Source organism: Thermobia domestica, chromosome 9 (assembly GCF_964235325.1).
Source record: "Thermobia domestica chromosome 9, izTheDome1.hap1.1, whole genome shotgun sequence".
Taxonomy (NCBI): domain Eukaryota; kingdom Metazoa; phylum Arthropoda; class Insecta; order Zygentoma; family Lepismatidae; genus Thermobia; species Thermobia domestica.
In genome coordinates this window covers 21,061,551-21,084,488 of record NC_137462.1, presented here as the reverse complement: position 1 = coordinate 21,084,488, position 22,938 = coordinate 21,061,551, and the positions used below count along the sequence as shown (strand labels likewise).

General features: G+C 37.2%; 1 protein-coding gene across 1 annotated transcript; it reads left to right on the top strand.

Annotated features, from left to right (window-relative positions):
* Positions 1-1,189: 1,189 nt before the first annotated feature.
* On the top strand, positions 1,190-21,895 carry LOC145660764 (uncharacterized). Its single transcript, XM_081726171.1, has 5 exons — positions 1,190-1,260; positions 7,815-7,911; positions 17,747-17,862; positions 19,925-20,138; positions 21,863-21,895. Exons 1-5 carry the CDS (start codon positions 1,190-1,192, stop codon positions 21,893-21,895), a joined length of 531 nt encoding a protein of 176 aa, XP_081582297.1.
* Positions 21,896-22,938: the final 1,043 nt, after the last annotated feature.

Below are 22,938 nucleotides of genomic sequence, written 5' to 3'. Positions count from 1 at the left end.
TTAGCCCGCCACGTATAATAAGGGTGACGTCCCTCGGGGAGCACACTTTCTGATGAAAGTGAATGAGAAAGAATCGGGAAGAAAAGAAGTGGCCTGGGACCTATAAGTTAGGTACATACCATCCCATCATTTGCCTGGTGTGAATGAGGGAAACCCAGGAAAAATCTCACTAAGATGGGTAGCCTGAAAAAGCTGTTACACTTTTTCGGCCGAGTGTCCCCACCTGGAATCGAACCCGGGACCGCTCGCACTTAGAGAGTTTGTTATATTATACTTTAACTTTTGTTTGTATACACAATTCCTTTTCAATATATTTCATGATATCCTTTCTAGTTTCTCTATATTCTTACAAAGAATTCAGAAATCAGTTACAAAAATAATTTCATATCAGGTTTTTGCAACTTATTTTCAGTAAATTAGAAATACTTTTAATTATTCAATTGTATCAACCTGAATAAAAGTGTCTCTTTCTTGTAGGATATTTTGGATGCTGTGTTTATGCCTCAGTTTTATTGCATCTGTTTTACTTGCTTTGAATTTGTGGGAGAAACTTGATACATCAAGGGTAATACTAGTGGATACAAACATGTCTACCGAAAATATTCCATTCCCTGCACTTACGTATTGCAGTGATTACAAACTCGACAGATGGAAAAGAAATATTACATTTAAGCATGGCAAATACTATATCATGGACAGAAATGGTACAGAAGGTGCTAACACTGATGAAGAGTAAGTACATGCGCTTTTATTTTATGTATATATATTGATATTGTTAATTGTTTAAAAATAATGTAACTTTTGGCAAAATATGTTTTATGTTGTATTATGCAAATTACGTAGGCTGATCAATATATACTGATAATTAGTGTTTATGAGGTGAATGCAAAAGAAGGCACAGAAAACGAAACGCGCCTGCATAGTGAAAGCAGTGACGAATATATAGATTAAGTTTGAAGGCCATGACGTCAGGAATGGCAACCGTTCAAGCACACGTAGTTTCAGTTTTGCATACGGCAACACGGAAGTGACACGCGAAGAAGAATACAGAAATTCTGTTGACTATCTTGCAAAGATCAACGTTCCGTGTGTACCCCGTCCTCCATACAGCCCTGATTTAGAACCTTGTGATTTTTTTCCAACTTTGAAGAAACTCCTCTGGGGACGGCGTTTCACATCTTCAGGGGCAATGGTGAAAGCTGCGGAAGCGATTTTGAAGGATCTGTCGAAAAATGGCTTCCAGCATGTTCTTTATGACTGGTAAATACATTGGGACAAGCGCATTGCATGTAATGGGGACTATTTTGAAAAAAGACCATCAACATTTGGGGGATTAGTACAGGTAATTATGTTTTATTTATTTGTGATCGTTCTTTTTTGATCAACCCTAGTATGTTCTATAATAAATTTATTTTTTAACAAATAACAGAACGAAATATTAATCTAAATACCTTATTTTCTCTATAGTTATCTTTCATGCTAATAAACTGAAATTAAAAAAAAGTAGTTAACATAAATTGAACTTTCTTTGACAATAGGTTAATACTACAAAAGTGTAATGTTTCACAATCACACACTGTAACAGTGTTGCCAATTTAGGGGAAAAGTCGCCAAATCTAGGGGATTCAACTTCCAGAATAGCGACCAAAAATAATATTTCCGATTAGCGACTTTTTTTTGTGATTTTTAAATCACAGTTTGGCGACTTATTTACAAATCTAGCGAATTTTGTGTTGTGAACAAATCAAGCACCTCTAGTTGCAAGCAGTCTTTATATGTTTTTCCCCCCTACTTAATTGAATCAGCCCAAGGATCAGTGAGTTCAGCAAATATACAGCCTATATAGCATATGAAATCTCCAAAATCCCGCTTTAATTTCTGATAAGCTGTATCTTGCCTTCTCCCGGAGAACAATTTTAACCCTCATTCAGTTTGTAGAGCTTCCCTTCAGATGCACAAAAAGTACAGATTTATCAATTATCTCTAAAATCTTGCTTAAATGGTGAAGTGGGTGTAAGATTTTTCTTTGTAAACTTTTAACTTTCATGCGATTTTTCTAAACATTATTGATTTCATTGAAGTAAAATACATATATAAAAGGAAATTACTGTCAAGGTAATTGATCTACATCATAGAAGATATACAGTTGTGTATTTACGATTTTGTTTCGGGAGGGGCTTTGCTAACTTTCGGGGGAGGTTTGCCTGAAAATGTGAAAATTCTACAAGATATTTCATATACTTTACTATAGTAAGATTTCGGGGGGATTAAGCCCGGAAGCCCCCCTAAATACGCAACTGAACATACATATATACATATATATGACAGAGAGAAATACGGAACATTATGAATAACTTTTAACCCCGAATTGGAGTCATTTCACCACACATTTAGCGACTTTTTGTGTGCATTTTTGGCAACACTGCACTGTAATAATAATAAAGAAACTTAAGAATAACAATCTAATCATCTGTGCTACTCTCAGTCTCTTCATCTGCACTGCCCTGAATATGTAGTTAATTGTATGTTTTAGCTGAGCCTCAAGGTTTTATTCTGTCACACACAAACTTTTAGAATTCAAAGTGTATTTAAAAGCACAAATCTCTTAACTGAAGGCATTATATATTAATCAGGCTTGACCTTAGCCATAAGTGCTAAATACACAGTTCTGATTGATTGGAGTTATCCGTTTCTCGCCACGTAGCATACATATAGCACAAATCAAACACCAGTGAGTGTCGGTCCTCGTAGCCAAGCGTACGAGCGAGTGGGCTGTAAATGAAAATCGATGTTTGCGTAGCTTCAAACCTGGCCGAAGGAAAGTTCTTTATTTAAAAAAAAAAAAAAATCATAACACTTTTAACATTAAAACAAGATGACATTAAAACTAAGTTGCCTTTGTACGTAATATTGCATAAATTGATAATGCATAGCAATAATGCATAAATTGTGCTTTTCCCACCATTTACCTAGAGATTTCTGATAACCCTTATTAACAATGATGTTATAAACCAACAGAAGAGTAAGAAATGGGGCTCTCGCGAAGCCAGGGTTTGTAGGGGGAATGGGGAGTTATAGATGTGGGATGTGCTGCAGGCACCAGGTGCGGGAAAGGTAGGCATACGCCTACTTGCCTTTCCTTGGGGGTATAGTTAAATTCACATTGAAGTTGCACCTTCCGGTCATGACGTAACGTCACGTGGTAATTAGTCGTCCACTTTGCACACATAACTTTATTGATAAAAGACCTGATTTACGTACGTCACGAAACATAGTTGTGCGAGCGTTAGCGAGCGAAGGGGGTTACAAGCCTTGCAAGGGTCGGTTTATTCCACTGGACATTTATATAGAGTGTTTAATAAGTAATGGTCATAAATTAAACCGTAGATAGTACACGCCAAAACTAACAAAAAAGTCTTAGTAAACATGGGTCCGCAAACGCTTCGTAACGGAGATAGGGGCTGTTGAAAGTGTGGGAAAATGAAGTTTAGAGATGAATATCTCAAAAAGTATGAATCGGACAGGGGGGGGGGGTCTAATGAATGACTATCGAAGTCAGACATGCGCTATGCAGAAATGCATGGTTGATAACTTGTCTTAGCAATGTACTCTGAAGTAGTTCACAACATGCACCACCACCTTTCTTCGATTGCCTGTCTCATTTCCTGCTGGTTATGCAACCACACAAGGCACGTAACCGTTGTCCGCCATTTTGTATCTTTTCAAGCTTTCGACCTGGTACCACGACTTATGAATTACTGGTGGATAGACTCGCCCTCGATGTTCATCTCGAGCCCCCTTTCCTTGAACAATTTTCCGGGAATCCCTCCGTTTCTTTGAGGAATCCCTTGCGCGCGGATTGCAGAGTTATCAACCATGCATTTCTGCATAGCACAGGAGGTCTGACTGAGATAATCATTCATTCGACCGCCCTCTGTCCGATTCATACTTTTTGAGATATTCGTCTCTAAACTTCATTTTCCCACACTTTCGACAGCCCCTATCTCCGTTACGAAGCGTCTGCGGACACATGTTTACTAAGACTTTTTCGTTAGTTTTGGCGTGTACTATCTACGGTTTAATTTATGACCATTACTTATTAAACACTCTGTATATAAAATAAATAAAACTTTTGAACCACCCAATCAATCTCGACCGACGTTTGGGCCTGTGATAATTTTTGTCATTTAACCTTGACGGTAAACGTAGGGGAGAGGGAAGTATATGTAAAAAAAAAAGTGAAAGTGTCTGTCCTTGTGACTTCATTGCTCTTGAGCCACCCGACCGATCTCAATCATCAAATTTTCAACATAGATGAGATTCGGGCCTGGGATGGTATTTTATCTATTCAATTTGACGATATAACTTAGGGGAGGGGGATAGGATGGGGAGATATATAAAAATAAATAAAAGTTGATAACTCCTGAACCACCGGACGAAACTCGATCAAATTTACAACCTAGATTATGTTTAAACCTGAGATTTTCTCATATCACTGTGACAGTGTATCGTAAAAGTGGGGGAAGGGTGAGACATTCGAAAATGATCGAAAGTAACCGATATTAGTGTCGAATCCATTGTTTTCCGGGTCGCTGATATGAACCGTGATACTTCTGATGCTGTTTAAATCCAAATTCAGCCCCGCAACTAGGGGGTGGGGAGGAGGGAGACATATAAAAATGATTGAAATGACCAATATCAGTGTTGAATTCATAGTTTTCAGGATCGCTGAGATGAACAATGACACTTCCGATTCCGTGCTCCGCAACATAGGGATGGAAGGAAGATATATATAAAATTAATCGAAAATTACCGATATCAAAAAGCGCTTTAGTATACTAATAGCGACTGACTAACGAAACATACTACTATTTTCTTTTATTTAACCCAGCAAAGCGGGTAGCTCTAATTTATGCTAGTTATAGTTAAATTAGGAGGTAATTTCACAAGAATTATGGTTAATTTTCCATATTGTGATTTATTGTAATTATACAAATGAAATACGCATAACGGTAAGACATTATCTCTCATCTGATTTTTTATTTCTGTCCAAGATTGACCTTTCATTGCTATTTAAACAGAAATTATTACATTTTATTTGATTGTGTATAACGTAGGCACAAACAGCATACACACCATAATGTTTTACACTTATATAATAGATAAAGGTGTAAAACCGATCCCGATCAAATGAGTTCCATTGGAATTAATTTTCGAAAATACAGGGTGTCCCATTTAAAACGCAAGTTGGGATCAGGTATAGCCTAACTTTTAAACGAAATGAGGTACACGTATAAACGATACACCATTTTTTAGCTTGATCCATGTAGATATTTTTAAACATAAAAGTAGCTAATGAAGGCCACGTGTGTACATGCAGTGTTGCCAAATGTAAGTGAAAGTGTAGAAAAATATTTACAAAACATGGTAAATCGCATGCCACTCGCGTGTCTGGACATGCAGCCCACAAATTTCAGCGCGAATTTGTGGGTTGGATTGGTAGTTATCGTAGTCGAAGAAGAACGGTTCATTTTCACATGAGTTTGTCCAGAATTCTGCCATTAATGGCGTAATCGCGAAAACGTGATTTTTGAAGTTAACGCTACGCACTGGCAACACAGCCTGTGTTTAAGTGCAACAGCATATCTGTTGAGGTACTGTTTATCACATAGAATCAATGAAAACATTAAATAATGTTTGCATGCTTAGAAATATCTACATGGATCAAGCTAAAAATTGGTCTATCATTCATACGTGTACCTCATTCCGTTCAAACGTTAGCCTATACCTGATTCCAACTTGCGTTTTAAATGGGACACCCTGTATATCTCATTTGATCACCCAAAAGTCGCAAGTCAAAACCTGCACAATATAATATTTCACGCCCTTAAGAGTATATAAGATCTTAAGGTCTACCACACAACATTATGCAGTACATATTATCTCACACACATATTGATGGGGTCAATGTTTACCATCAAGCCATATTTAATCGCTATCAGATTTCCGAAAATGTGACTCAAAATTTCACCCTTCATCCATAACTCAAAACCTAACGTTCGCTCTGAATATTATTTCACACCTATTTAACGGATCAAGATCTATCATCATGTCGAGTTTGATCTAGATCTTTTGAATTGTTCTTTTTGAAAATTTGACACAAAATTTGATCACACATAACTCAGGGGCAGAAAACCTGTACAACATAATATTTGTAATAAGTCAACTTTTACCATCATGACAAAGTTTGATACCGATCGGTTAACTTGGGTTGAACTCGTATGCTATATCGATACTTGTACGATTCTTCAAGAAAACAAAATTGATTGAATTTGATTTTGAGTTTAGCGTCCCTTTCTGCAACGAGGCTTATGAGACGTCGACCTACAGCTGACGTGGAATCCAAACCACATGAGATCCAACTGAGAATCGAACTGAGGTCTCTTCAGTTCCTACGCTTCTTATGTTTTTTCGATTGCTTTATCAATAATTATTATACAGAGTGATTCTTTATAAGGTTTACAACTTCAATCAGTTATAATTCTTTATTGGAACTACATACAGACTTGGTTTATATATCATTATATTGTAAAACAGTTCAAGTATTTTTTTTTGTAACAAATCCATTATGGCTCAATGTGTGTACCTGTAGTCATCAGGGACACATCCCAACGAACGTCGATTTCCTGCCAAACAGTAGCCAGCATTTACGACCAAGAAGGCCTCTTACGTCTATCAGGTAGTTTGGCGGGGCACCATCTTGTTGCCACCCTAAAGCAGCCATCGTTGTCATCTTGATCTAACTGTGGAACAAGAAAGTTCTGAAGCATATTAGAATAGGCGATGCCGGTGATGGTGCTCTCAGCAAAGAAGAATGGTTCATTCACTTTTGCTCTGGAAACAGCGCAAAACGTTTTCTTTGTTGCTGTCACGAACCAGCTCCACGTGCGCATGTGGATTTTCTGTGCCCCATATACGACAATTGTGTGTGTTGACTCGGCCGGAAATGTGAAAAGTTAATTTGTGACTGAATACTACATTGTTCAAGAATGACTCATCAGCATGGTAACACAGAATTTATGTCGGGTATGTTCAGGGTGCGAATTACCGGGGGGATAAGAGAGATTTTAACTCTCAATCACATTTTGTTCCCTCCCCCAAAGAAATCAACTGAAGTATCCCTATCGGGGATGCTCGCTTTCCCTCCAAACTATGCTTAGTATAATGCCAAATTTCACACATTTTTGTCATTCCTTGTAAGTTGAATCTCCTAGCTGTATTTCGAAATGAGTGATTTAAACTATTCAGTTTTGGTCATTTCTAATTGCCCCACTCTTTTCATTGTTGTTCAATTAAACGAATTCCTTGACGAATTATCCGACGTTAGTTTTCTTTGGATCTTCTTGTGGATGTCATTTGTCAAAGTGTTTTTCCATGAGTTCTGTTATTCGTAACAGATCATTATCGAATGAACAGTGATTGTCCCTCAACATTGTTTCACTAATCTGTTAGAGTAAGATTTGGACTCGAAGACAACCATGATAAATCTCTCTGAATAACGTCTCAGTTTTATCCATGTTCCAGCCAGTTCAATTTAGACCCTGCTGGAGAAAAGGATACACAAATAAGGAACATACAAACTCACTGTACCTCACGTTTGAATTTGCGGTAGTAAATCAAACATATTCGCATGTTTCGAGAAATATTTTTTAAAATTTATTCGTTGATTAGATTGCGATTTTTGTTTCAGACTTTCTGAGTTTGCAGAATTTTCTTGATATGAAATACTACTTGTTGTTTTTTTTTATTTCCAGTTTTGCATTCTTAGCTACTATGCGCTTAGTTTGTCAGGAATACAGTCTTTCATATGATTTGCCAGAAGACATTAATATTCGAGAAGGCTTAGAAAAGGTAGGTTAATATTTTTAAATCCTTAATATTTTTAGAAAGATATAATGGTTAAGGAATATCCGTTGATTATTCTGTTCAATAATTTTATGCTTTACATATTTATTTCTTGTGGTCATATTTACTGTGTGAGTTACAGATGGTGATCAGAAAAATGGAAACACCTGAACGAAATTGCAACTTACCAGATTAATATGGTGTCGGACCACCTTTCGCCTTCAGAACAGCCTTGATGCGACGTGAGATGGAGGCATAGAGGTCGTGAATGGTAGCAAGTGGAATTTTACACCATTCCTCGTGCAGGGCATCGGCCAGTTCTGTGAGAGAGGATGGAGGTGGAAATCATCGCCGGAGTCGTGTTTCCAAGACGGACCACACATGTTCAATTATGTTGAGATCTGGGAATTGGCCGGGCCAGGGGAGGTGTTGAACTTAATCCCGATGTTCCTCAAACCACGCTGCAACAACGCCAGCTGTGTGAATGGGTGCATCATCATCCTGGAAGATGGCGTCGTTGTCCGGGAACGACATCCGGACCATAGGATGCAATTGGTCTCCTAAAATTGCGACATAATCGTTGGCAGTGATTCGTCCGCTAAGTGTGACCACAGGACCCAATGAAAACCATGATATGGCGGCCCACAGCATCAACGAGCCGCCGCCATGTTTCACAGTTGGGCGGAGACACTGCAGATCATGAGCTTCTTTGGGTGTTCTCCACACATAAACACGGCCCGTGGTTGGGAATAGGGTGAAGGATGACTCATTCGACCATATCACATGTTTCCAGTCCTCAACGGTCCAAGTTGCATGGTCGCGGCACCATTTGCGGCGTGCGAAAGCGTTATGGTCCCTGATGAGCGGTTTGGCCCGTGCAACACGACCCCGTAAGTTCATGTCATGTAATTGTCGAAACGGATGGGCGGATTGTGATTGTCGAAACAGGGTGGGGGAGGTGCTGATTGAGTTCCTCCGTCACTTGCTCCGCAGTGGCACGACGGTTCTGCGTGACAATGCGCTTTAATACCCAGCGTGACCTGTCATTCATGATTTTCTTCCGCCCACTGTTCCGCTTCCGCGATGTGGTTTTCCCGTGTGTTGTGTAGGCCGTCATCACCTTCGACACTGTCCCACGTGACACATCTAACACAGTAGCCACTGCCGTCACACTCACTCCACATAACCGCGCATCAACAATTTGCCCTCTTTGAAAATCTGAAAGGTCTCCCATTTTACACTACCTCCGTCTGCTGCAGCCACTGGACACTGCTGTTCCACTGCGCTCCGGCGCTGCGGGCGCCACGACACCACTGCCAACCCATACATCTGACGTGTTGCCAACTACAGGTGTTTCCATTTTTCTGATCACCATCTGTACTTATCTTTATCTTTTTGGTGTTATTGGCTAATCAGTTTTGTATAATTAATCCAGTTTAAAATAGTGACATCTGAGATGTTACAAGTAAGTTTATAGCAAGACATATTCCTAATATCACACTTTGTTGTTAGAACAGAATTAACTCTGCTACAAACAGTAAAGATGATCTTGCTATCCTTTTAACATCTGATTGATCACAAGACTAGCTAGTCATCGAACCTGTTAGTTCAATAGTTTGCTCAAAGAGAGCACCACTAGAGCAGTGTGCCATTATGTAAGAGGAAAATGAGCTTTGAGCATAGATTAACTCTTGAATAAATATTATGCGTAAGAAAGTCCTTGAATAATTGCGTTAAAGGCATGGTATGAAATTTCAGGATCCTTGGTCGACAAAATGAATGAATAAATCTGTTTGTTTACAAATGTATTTATTTATTTACAGTCAGGGGTACAAGTGCGGGGGAATGCAGGGGCATGTCGTCCCCTCACCTCCAAAACAGTATGTACAGCATCCCCGCAGTTTATACAAAATTACAATGGGCAACTGTAGGCAGGGGACGGGGTGACGGCATGCCGCTACGCTTCCTACCGTCCCCCTACCTTTTCAGATCCACTTTTACCCCTGTTTACAGTAGGTTATAGGGCACAGTAGGCCGAAAAAGCTTCGACATAACAATCAGCATCTACAAGCTGCGTTTCTCGTTTCACTCTATACATTTTGTTTATTTATTGATTACGTCAATGATGATAATTCCAGCTTTGGAAATACGCAAAACTTAATGAGTTATAAAATCTCACCAATCATTATCATCATCATAGATATTCTGCCTTTATTGGCAGGTCACTTGCCGCAGCTGAGAAGCTTCCATGCTCCACGGTCCTCCGCTATCTTCTTCGTCTTCGCGTATGATCTTTCTGTTTTTATATCATTCATTAATTGTAGTCTCCTTCGCCCCCTCCCTCTCTTTCCCGCCACCATACCCTCTAGCACGTCTCTCATGATACAATCTCTTCTTAGGCAATGTCCCAACCAGTTTCTTTTCCTCTTCCTAATAATATCTAAAAGTGTTCTTTTCTCACCCACCATTTCTAACACTCCCTCATTCGTTTTCCGCTCGACCCAACTGATTCTTTCCATTCTTCTCCACACCCACATTTCGAAGGCTTCTAATCGATTTTCGTCACCTTTACGTAATGTCCACGTTTCCGCCCCATACAGTACAACACTCCACACGAAGCATTTTATAAGTCTTTTTCTCAACTTTTTATTCAAGGTCCCACACAAAACACACACACACACACACACACACACACACACACACACACACACACACACACACACACACACACACACACAAATCTCACCAAAGCAAACACTTATTTTGTCTGTGCGAAGGCAATGATATATTTAGCCGATGTGTGTGTGTCTCATAAAAGCAAGGACATATTTTGTCCATGTCTCTGTGTCTGATAAAGGCAATGATATACAGTGGCGTAGGGAAGGGGAGCCCAGGGCCGCCCCCCGAAAGAGGTCCGACAATGTACTTTGGTACTTTGATATTTGCAGTTTTTTAAATATATTTTTATGTTTATATATTTTTTGTTTGTAATTTTTCTATATGTACCTATAACAGCACTTGGCTCCCCAAACACACATCCTGGCTACGATACATATTAGCCGATGTGTCTGTGTTTAATAAAGGCAATGACATATTTTGCCCACGTCTCTGTGTTTGATAAAGGCAATGATATATTTTGCCGATGTTTTTGTGTCTGATAAAGGCAATGACATATTTTGCCCACGTCTCTGTGTTTGATAAAGGCAATGATATATTTTGCCGATGCTTTTATGTCTGATAAAGGCAATGACATATTTTACCCACGTCTCTGTGTCTGATAAAGGCAATGATATATTTTGCCGATGTTTTTGTGTCTGATAAAGGCAATGACATATGTTGCCCATGTCTCTGTGTTTGATAACGGCAATGATATGTTTAGCCGAGTGTCTGTGTCTAATAAAGGCAATGACATATTTTGCCAATGTCTCTGTGTCTGATAAAAAATGAAATGAAATCTTTTAGTTCTACGTCCCACGTTTATGGCAGTTAGGCTAAAGGAGACGATGATTATGAGAAATGAATGAAATTGTGGAATGAAGAAAGTGGGAGGAAACGGGAGAACCCCGAGAAAACCCACGCACACGGTGTTTGTCCATCACAAAGTTTACTTGGTGGGAGCAGGGTTTAAACCCGGGACCCCATGTACTAGAGGTGAACGCTCTACCACTGAGCCACCGCGGCCCTCTGTGTCTGATAAAGGCAATGATATATTTAGCCGATGTGTCTGTGTCTAATAAAAGCAATGATATATTTTGCCAATGTATTTATGTCTTATAAAGGCAATGATATATTTTGATCAAATTGTAAACACAGACTATCAACAATAAATGTTTGACTTTGTCCGATTTTATTTCTATTTAAGCTGGTTATTTCACATGATTTATTTGTATTACTTATTCTTATTACTTATAACTAAATTGGGAGGTAGCTAAATACTCTATCCGCTAGCGAATTATGTTTTGATATATGTATGTGATTGAGATGAGTCTTGATACTTACATTTGCAATCTCTGCAAACAGCAAAACTTATCCCATAGAAGAATACTGTTATTTCTTCTCTAGCTTTTATGCCATTCCCTTATTGTTTAATACGAATGCGGAATTATGTACTTTAAGCAATAACCTGAAACGTAGGAAGAAGCTAGTTCAGCCGTTGGTCATCTCGTATCATGAGTTCTCGTACATGTGAGTCACTAAAGGTTGTATCCACTGCTGTAACCTTTATATTGCAATACTTTGTTCGGTTGAATCAAATAAGCTTTAGAGGCGTCTACAACAATAGCACCGTTGAGATGAATAGATCAATGTAGTTCAAAGTATCTTGTTAGTATTAACTGTAGTATTATGATCGAGATGTGACAGATTTGCCATAAAAGAAAAGAAAATTGCAAAGAATTAAAATTGAAGACCTGAATTCCATAATATCCCAAGTCCACTCTTTTTTTTTCGTATTTCGCGTTTTTTTTTTTTTGTTTGTTTTTCATGTTACCATCTATGTTTTAAGGCATATTCACTTGCATAATACGCACATCAAAATCACAAACCTTTTAATGGAAAATACAAAATAATTTCAGCTAAACAGAATAGGATACCAAATATAATCTTCTTGTCTTTCTTCTAAAATCACAAAAGTACTCCGGCGGAATTGGGATGTTCTGCAATTCAGGTCTTCAATTTTAACTTTTTAGTAATGTCTTTCCTTTGAAAAACTGCTCAGATAAATATGACATCCATTCATATTGATACTTTTAATTACGCATAAAGATCATAATGTCGTTTACTGCAATTTGATATCTCATGCTCTCCAGAGATACACAAAAGTAGTACACAGATTGCTACACTACTTAAAATGAAGTAGACTACTTTTGAGAAATTATTAAAATGATTGCTACCATCATCTCTTTCTATAACATTACATCAATTATTTTCTGTAGTTGTAATTACAATAAGTTTTCACAATTACTTTTTATAGTTATATTACATGCAATAAGTTCTTGTATGTAAGTTCTTCTATAAGTTTATATTATAGTAAGTTCTTGTAATTATATAAGTTTAAGCACTGTTGCAGACTCTGCCAGTGTTTATCACATCTGCAGAGTGGTTTGGTATATCAAAAATAGTGTAAATGATATAATGATTTTTTTCTATTCCTATTTATGAGAAATTTGTCGTTACCTTTGTCCTAGGGGAGGACAATAAGGTATTTTCGAGGGACATATTAACGTTAGTGTCACTTGCGATATTACAGCTGTAGAGGTCTTTATAATTTGGCTGTTGGTGATGTTTGTGATACTGTAATAGTGTAAAACATGGTTAAATACATCATAGTTTTCCAAATTACTGATTATTTAGAGGTAAGATGGATGACGACATCTATCTAAGTCATATATTAACTATGTAATAAACTAATTAAATTGAATATTAGATAAAATACACTTAGTTTTCATGTCAGATGATTTATATAATAAAGGCATCAATATTTTGGCGAATAATTAATACAAACCTAAATAGCAACGCATGGATACATGGCCCCCTTCCAGTTGATTTTGGAGGTCTTGGTATTAGTCGGGCTGTCGATTTGGCGTATCCTTCACTTTTAGCGTCGTTCTATGGCTCCCGGCATACCATTGAGATACTCCTCAACCAACTGAATGAGCCTCACATAGAATCTGATGTCCAAGACTGCGTATCTGACTGGTCTACCCTAGTTGGTTTAAGCCCTCCTGAAATAACGGGCAGAAGTTCTAAATCAATTTGGGACAAGCCAATCATCAAATTATATCAATCAGTGTTATTACAAGAAGCAGACAGTCAAGAGGATAAGGATAGACTTCTCGCCTCCTCATCACCAATTTCAGGTGCTTGGCTACAGGCATTTCCTTCACACACCATAGGACTGCACCTTCCAAACGAAAGTTTTCGTATTGCAGTTGCACTTCGCCTAGGAGTAGACATCTGTGAATCAAACAACTGCTCTAAATGTGGTGCATCAGTCAAGCAGAATGGTCTACACAGTCTGTCTTGTATAAGTAGCTCCGGAAGACATGTGAGGCATTCGAACGTGAATGACATTATCTGGAGAGCACTCACATCGGCGGAAGTTCCATCTGTTGGTGAACCTGCAGGATGTAACAGATCTGATGGCAAAAGACCAGATGGCATGACGCTGGTACCATGGAAAAGGGGAAGGATTCTTCTCTGGGATTTCATCTGCTCTGACACTTTCGCGTCATCTAATCTCACTCTTTCTTCATCTCGAGAAGGAGCTATTGCAGCTCGCAGAGAATGCGAGAAAAGAAGAAAATATAAAGATCTGCTCGATAGATACATGTTCGTGCCCGTAGCCATTGAATCGAGCGGCATTTGGGGCCTCGGAGGACTCAATTTCATCAAAGAAGTAGGCCAACGTATTGCACACCTTACTGGTGACAAGCGGGCTACTACTTTTCTGATACAACGTATCAGCATAGCAATTCAGCGAGGAAATATGGCTTCCATTTTAGGTACATTACCTCCTGGAAAATTATTAGAAGTTTTTCTTTTATAACTAACTGTTAAGAATTTGCTGTTTATCTTTCTGTAAAAAAAATGTCAAATATAAAAAAAGTGAAATATAAGACATATTGGAAGTGTGAAAAAAGCCAAAACAAAACATTAATTACATAAAACAAATCAAAGCTTTATAAAAGACATTCAGCAGGGAAAAAAGTAAGTTATCAAAGAGAATGTTAGGTGAGAAGGTATTTACAGAGGAATGTAGCTCCATCAATTCTGCAAGCTTAACAGGCTGAGCTTGTGACACTGAATAATAAATCTGAGTGTTTTGATATTTATTAGTTTAAATGTTACAGGTCGTTTCAAGATAAATGGTCCATTTTGTAAGCACCGATTGACTGATTGATTAACGAGTAGAGCAAGATACTTAAGCTAGAAACTTGTGCGGTACAAAGCTTTCCATACATAATATATCACCAAGGAATGAAGTTACAAGATTTTGAGTGCAATAGGAAGGGGACTCTAATAAGGTGTCCACATCTTGGAATCCCTTACAATTATGGATATAAAATTTCACATTTTGACTTTTCATTTAAAATGGTTATACAATATGTTTTTTTTTTTCACATTTGTCGTAGAAGGAAGGATAAATAAATCTTTACGAATGAAATCTTTAAGTATTACGTCCCACGTTTGTGCCGGCGAGGCTAAAGAAAACGGTGGTGATGAGAAATAATTGAAATGGTAGAATGATGAAAGTGTGAGGAAACGGGAGAACTCCTAGAAAACCCACGCACGCTGTGTTTGTCCACCACAAAGCGTACTCGGCGCGAGATCAGAAGATAAAGAAGTAGTGTTTGAAATTATAATAAAACCTCAATATCTCTCAATTCCTGCAGTTTAGAGACATAACATTTTATGTTTATACTTCGTTATTTAAAATAGTTAGACATATGTGTCTATGTTTCTTTGTATGTGGCCAAGAAAAGGAAAGAAAGAAGCGGATAAAGATTAGGATTTAGATTTCTGGGCTTTCGGCATCTAAGGCCATTTAGCCTTTCACGTTTTGAGGGATGATGTCTCTCGGCGAGCACACAATCCGGGGAAAGGGAAGGAAGGAAGCGGCCTGGGATCTTATATGTTAGGTACTATCCGGCATTTGTCTGGTGTGAATGAGGAAAACCCAGGAAAAACCTTACTCAAGATGGCTGTTACACTTTTTCGACCGTGTCCCCACCGGGAATTAAACTCTGAACCGCTAGCACCAAAGGCGAGAGTGTTAGCGACTACACCACATAAGTGGATAAAGAGTCAGGTTATTACCCCTACGCCATCTGCAATCATTTGGCCCGGCTGAATTTGGCCAATAATGGAGAATGTGTGCCACGACCAATCACATATGTAATTGTACCTGAACAGCACAATTACATAGCAGGCATATGCCTATAACGTTCCCTCAGGCCTTATGTACCTCTGAGAGAGAAATCACATGGATGGCTAGTGATATTCACAGTCTATGTCCCCCCTTCCCCCCAGGCACATGCTGATACATACCTAGTATGTTGTAGGTGTGTTTTCCCCATAACGTAAGCAAAAATTACTCCTCCAAAATATGTTAAATCGCCTTTATGCGTAATTTGTTTACATTAAGGTGAGTCTAAAAACACTCAAAAAAGTAATTAATAAATATATTAAAAAAACAGTGTTGTGGGGTGAGCGGAAACCACTAACCCTTTGATTACTAGGCACGTGCTCTTCCGACTTGGCCACAGAAACGATGAAGAAAACGTGGCTTGTAGAGGGATAAATCCTTGGGGTCTTTTTAATTTGGCTAATCAGAATGCTCTTGTAACCCTGTATATTCGACGATAACATTTTGGGATCAGATAAAATCCACTCGCCATGTCATTTTATAACAAAATGACTCGCGTCTCTTTATTTTATTTCATGGTTCTTCCATATTTACTTTCAAATGATTGACGACAGTTGGCATCTAAAAATACAATTCTTTATCCCTAACTACGTAAATAATTAACTATTCAAATATGTATGAAAGAGTCATCTTAGTTTTTATTCATCAGTTATGTCATTTCTTTCTTCTAAATTCATCTCCCAAATTTGATGCATTTGTTGCTTCTTTTTTCTAAGCGATTGTGTACAAGAATTACAGAAAGTGGAGCAGAAAGAGCGAGAAACCGTTGAATGTAACTGCGCATGAGCAAACGCAAACAGCTAACTGTCGTTCGTGCGTCGCTGCAAATATGAATTATGTGTCTTAAGTATCTGAAAAGGTATGCACCTGAAGGAAGTACCTCGAACATGAAAGATATATGTCCCAAGTGACGACATAAAAACAAATGATTATCACAGTGCGAAACTGAGACAGTATATAAACGCTACATTTGTGGTACATAGTCGCAAATATTAATTGGGTATAACAAGCACCTGAATACCATACGTACTGAATATTTAGCACATGAATACCATACGTACCAAGTGTCGGGTACCTAAAAAGTAGCTGGGATACCTAAAAGGCACATGAGCTCCCTAGTGGCTAGGTGGTTAGCGTACGCGCCTTTGGCGTGGGAGACCCGGGTCCGATTCCCGGCGGGAGCTCATGTGGTTCGGATTCCACGTTAATCAGTAGGTCCACGTCTCATATAGCCTCGTTACTGAAAGGGACGCTAAACTAAAAAATCAATCAATCAAACCTAAAAGGCACGTGCCCAGCACATCTTGTACTAGTACCGTATTGGTGTAGTGTTCAGAAAAGTTTTTTCTTCTCACGAGGAATAGGAACTTCTGCTAGTTAATTTATAGGTAATTATTTCGTGAAATATACATTTAATTAAATGTGTTTTTTTAAGATTTTGATAAAATGAAATGAAATGAAATTGTTGAGTTTTACGTCCCACGATTATGCCGGTTAGGCTAAAGGAGACGGTGATGATGAGAGATGAATGAAATTGTGGAATGACGAAAGTGGGAGGAAACGGGAGAACCCCGAGAAAATCCACCCACACGGTGTTTGTCCACCACAAAAAGATTTTGATGACCATAAATTATAAGATAAAGATGGAATGGTAAAATGTATCTGATATATAAGTAATAAATCAATCGGTTGATTAAACTCTTTGCGTTTCATAAATGTAATTAATTATTATGTGGAATATTAAATTTATGTTTTTCAAATGCGCTATAAGTCTAGAAATATTTTGGCAAATAGCGTATACGTTTAGAATCATTTTCGTATTCTCAAAATATTATGGTTTTAATCAGAAGGCAATATAATTTGATCCTATTATTATTTTACCTACTTTTTAAAATTAAAACTGTCTTCTTCCAGCTGTTTTTGTATAAATCAGTTGATGAAACTGATTTTTTTAAAGTCGTCCTAACACCGCTTGGATATTGCACTACATTTAACATGTTAGCACCTGAGGATATGTTTACCAACAATACGTAAGTATATTATTTTTAACTATACTAGCTGAACCTGCGCTCTCTACACAACGCATCATTCACATTTGAGGATGAATCTCCTTATTATTTTTCACAGCGTCTGTACATATCCTTTTACAGATGAAAGTGAAGAACCTCTTGATTAAATTCGGCAGGGAGTGTCATAAAGGGGAGATTTTTTGATTATTTTCTTCAATATCTCGCACCGATATGAGACTACTTCCGGTTGGAGTTTCTAATGCATGCACGATCAGTGTTTTCTTTCTTCTAGCATGCAGTATGTAATAAGCAAATACACTAGATACAGAACTAATTATAATGTCAGTGATATATGGTGTTCATTGGGCAAAACACTCCAAACAATATTAATTCATCTTAAACTGGAGAAATGTTATCCTTCGTTTTTCATTAACAATGAAACAAACGCCTGAGGGATATGCGACCCTGTATACAACCACGTGGTGTTGGGATATATAACTCGTAGGATATGATGTTTTTTTTTTAAATCAGCACTTCCAGTGTACTCCTAAAAATGTAGTAAAGAAAGAACGGCCATGTTTTTAAAATATTCAATTAGAAGTCAACCATCTACAGAAAATTTGGAATCGACCAGTGAAAACGGCACGTTTGTAGCACTTGCGGGTTTTGAGATCTCATTGTCGAAAGGTTTGGAGACAAACATATAAACTTTTCTTTGGAGACAAACACATAAACCTTACCTTTTAATGTATAGATTATTGATGTGGAGTTACTTCAAAGTTAACAATATTAAGATTAATGAGACATATTGTCAAGCAAAGTAGATTTCTGGTTCATAAGTAACTTGTATTGTGACTAATATGAGATTACTGAGTGGGCTGATAGTCCACTTTGAATCACAGGAGATACGATTTAGAAGATTAAGATTAAAATAATTTCAATGAGAGCCAGCTCATTCCAAGGAATTTTACTTATACTGTCCAATATTTCATTTTCTTGAGAGTCAATTCATTTCACTTCGTTATTTTCTAATGTGTTATTTGAAGTAGCTGTATTTTGAGTATTTTTTGTAAGAGTATTATGAAAATACGATATTACATGTAAATTCGACTACTTATAGTTATTATTATTATTACTGCTACTACTGTTACTTCTACTATAACAACAACTGATAGTAATAATAATAATAGTGTATGTATTAGAAGTAAGATTTTAGGTATCTACTACAAACATAGTACATATTTGACTGTAAATTAAAGAAAACGAAAAACTGTCATATTCTAATAATTGATAATTTATATGAAATAAACTTTTAAAAAACATATTCAGATAAAAAATGTTACTTGTATTTCCGGCCTTAATAACTCATCAGTACATGTACACTTAAGAGCTTACTTCATTTTAGAACTCCAAACTATGCTATGCATAAGTGTCGTGGGACTTATAAAATGGCTTAGTTCATTAGTCCACCAATCTGTCGACAAGTATCGGAACTAAAACGCAAAGAAATATCGAGTTGCCGTTTTTTTGCGAACGATTCACTGTCCCAAGAACAGGTTGTAATTACCAAGGATGTTATAGAGGATCTGCCCATATGTATTTTCATCCTATTAAATCGATGAAGCCAAAAAGCAACCGAGCATTGGCACGTCTGATTGGCTACTCTCGTTTCTGTCATCGTCTGATTGGCTACTTTCGTTTCCGCCATGATTGTTGGCTCAAAACATTGCGATCCTATTGGGCGGACTGGGCAGAGTAGAGGTGGCGAAACTGTGACGTATGGCTTCAAGATTTTGTTGTAAGGGCAGATCCTCTATTTTATAAGATCCTTGGTAATTACAATACATTTGTTGTCATATAGGTCATTTAACAATGTGTGACAGCGGTTTTGCTATCTATTTCTAAAGAATCCTTTCTCGTCAGTTTCCATAAGCTTTTCAAATGTCGCCCAAAGTGTGTTGTGGAGGATGACAACTATTTTAAAGGTCAATAGAGGCAATTGGTCCGTATCTTCTGTTTTCAGATGATATCATTATTATTTATTCTATATTTTAATTAAATTGAGTCAAACATTAATTTTCAGGCTAACATATGCACCGAATCATCGAATGCCCAGAGTAGCTAATTGGACCTTAGAAGAAGGATATACAAATGCTGATGATTGGGTAGATGAATGCAATGGTGAAGAATGTTTTCAGCATACTTATCCAATGAGCATCTCATCTATGGATCATAAGTTTAAGGTGAAAAATGTAGAAGGAGAGTTGGCTTGTCCACGATCCAACGGAAAACATCAGGTATATAAAAAAAATGTTCTATATACAGAGCGTTTCTAAAGTCCCCATTCTCTGACTAAAATTTCATTTCTAAGCAACAATGTAATGTATTCAGAAACTTTTGCTTGTAATTATTTGTTTGTGCTGTAATAAATGGAAATCAACACTACACGACAATGAACTACGACGAATGCTCACTAGACAGCAAGAATAATGGCTAGATGTGTAGTTGAAAACGCGCCCGATGGATGCTCGAGAATTTATATCGCAAACCGTGTGGTAGCTTCACTCGCCAAACTTAACCCCTACAGACTTTTATTTGTGGGTCTATCTTAATAACGTAATGCACAAAATAATCCAGAGACAATCCATGACGTGGAGGAGAATATAGCAAGAGTAATGAATATTCCGGTCAAAACACTGGACAAAGTGGCCTTCAACATGTGCTGTAGTATTAACTTGCGTCTAGCAGTGGATGGCAAACACTTCCAACATCTTTTCTGAATGTTTCACTTTGTCATATTTTATTCTAAGAACAAGCGATAGTCACGTGTATTTTCATATTTAAGTAATTTCAATATGAAGTATTCATAGACGTAATTGTCTATATTTAAAAAAAATATAGTTCACGGACTTTACAAATGCACCCTTAAATATACATATAAATTTTAATTCAGCACCGTAAAGAGGACTATTATACACCTGACTGGGTAACAATATTGCGAACGATTTTTAATTTTAGATGTTTCAGTAAAACAACGTTTCGCTGTATGCATGCAACCCTTTAAAAGTTAGAGATTTTCGTCCAGATCAATGATATTGAACATATTGTATGCGTAGCCTTAGGGCATGCGGTGTCTTCTGAGTGGTAAGCAAAAGTTTGTACCATTGTTATATTAAATGTAGGGTATGAACTTCCTGTTTATCGTAAACCTGAGTTATTTAATTACATAGTAAGTAGTACATTCTATATTTTTTGTTATAATTTATCTTTGAATTAAGCATAGTTAAATGGAAAGGCGTCGATGGGGATACACGGAAAATAAAGATGGAATATTACTGCTCTAGATTGCTCAGAGTATTTAACTGCATATTACGATCCGCAAAACCATTTACTGCTAATGAAATTTTTCATATCTTACCAAGCGGTTGATTTTCCTATGGGATCTGAAGTAAATTGACAAAAAATCTAACACAGAGTATTACTTTTGACTAGTAATGCAATTCAGATAATTGGTTGTTCTTTAATAATTTAACTAAGCCAGTTAAGAATTTGATTCTCTCTACCACATTGTTCTCCAATTACATGTTAGTACAAAGGAGAATACATAATGTTATTAGGCTAAATATGAAACATATTTTACAAAGTCCTTTGAAATACACATTAAATAGATGGTGTATATGTAATATATATAATATATATTACATAGATATATAATATATATCTATGTAATATATATAGATGATGTAATATATATAATATCTGCCTGTAAAGCTAATACGATTAACAAAATAAAGTGTATTGAGAAAGTTTGTGAAAGGTGGTTTTAGGTGCTTTTGTGAAAGTGTCTTATAGACTACATGTGCTATATGTGAAAGGAAAGGGTCCATAGAGCTTCTTTGTAGTTATATGCAAGCATACACCCGTTCCGTGCGGGAGGCCTAGCTTTGGTTCTCGCTAGCAGTTCATGTGATTCGGATCCCATATTAAGCTAAAGATCTCTTTTCATATTGTAACATTGTAGAATCGTCAAATGTTCCCATATCACGATGTATGATTGTTATTGGGATAAAAGTGCAGTCCTTCTAGATAGTGAAACTTTCCATTCACAGCTATTCATTTCGACTACTCCAGATATAATTTCTCTCTTTCGTTTTCAAGCAGCTGAGTGCAATAACATTATTTTAAAATGTGGCTCATTGCTAATACTCCAACTCGCAAAAACAGCCAAAAATGTGACGAGAAAATTCTGTGGGAAATTTACTCTTTTATCAGCGATTCTAGAAAATAAAATAAATAATTATTAGTATATTTTAAACAGCGAAATGTCAATTCTAGCTACTCAATAAAAGTCAGTAGCACTATTTTACCTTCGTGAATCATGGAAATCGTTAATATTAACTTTTCTGGGAATATCTACAAGATTTTTTCTTTCCCTTCACCGAATATAGTTTTACACCACTTTCTTCTTACCTCCATTGTGATATATGTGTTTCAATAAGACATTTTGGGTAAATATGATCTCAGGGGGACACTGTTGTTCTTTTTCTTCATACCTGTGAAGCAAGTGTTTCTTCCAACTCGAGTCAGCTCCGCCCCCTTTCGCGAGCAGCATCTCTGATCTTATCTGATCTTGCTCCAGGTAGTAAGACTAATACGTTCGATTCTAAGGGGACACGATAATCAACACATGAAATTCAGTAAGATCATAATATGAAACTTAAAGCTGTATTAAGAAAGTATAATAACTTTTGCATGATACAGAAAAAATGATCCCGAAACAAAATGGGGCTATGATTGTACCAAGGGACACGGACCTTCATCTTGTGATGACGTACTCACTTGTACTCTTTTATTTAGTGCTGTAGATTTTGTTTCTTGGTTTAAAAATGGAACCTTATAACGCAACAATTACAATTCTAATGACAGAGAGGAAGGAGACTGTGATTTCTCTATAGTAATCGATACATATATTTTTGTCAGTATGTAAAATGATCTCTGTTCCTTGGTATGAAACAGTGTTCGAATCAACAGAGTGCGAGAGGGATTTCTCCCTCTCAACAATAACATCCGCGTGTCACCAAAGAAACACTTTCTCCT

What these genes read in the sequence shown, in the direction of transcription:
- LOC145660764 (XM_081726171.1), top strand. Translation starts at nt 1,190, where the DNA reads ATGGTGAAAGCTGCGGAAGCGATTTTGAAGGATCTGTCGAAAAATGGC. An exon ending in CAGCATGTTCTTTATGACTG is followed by an intron (nt 1,261 to 7,814) that starts GTAAATACATTG and finishes TTTTATTTCCAG; the next exon opens with TTTTGCATTCTTAGCTACTA. An exon ending in TTCGAGAAGGCTTAGAAAAG is followed by an intron (nt 7,912 to 17,746) that starts GTAGGTTAATAT and finishes GTCTTCTTCCAG; the next exon opens with CTGTTTTTGTATAAATCAGT.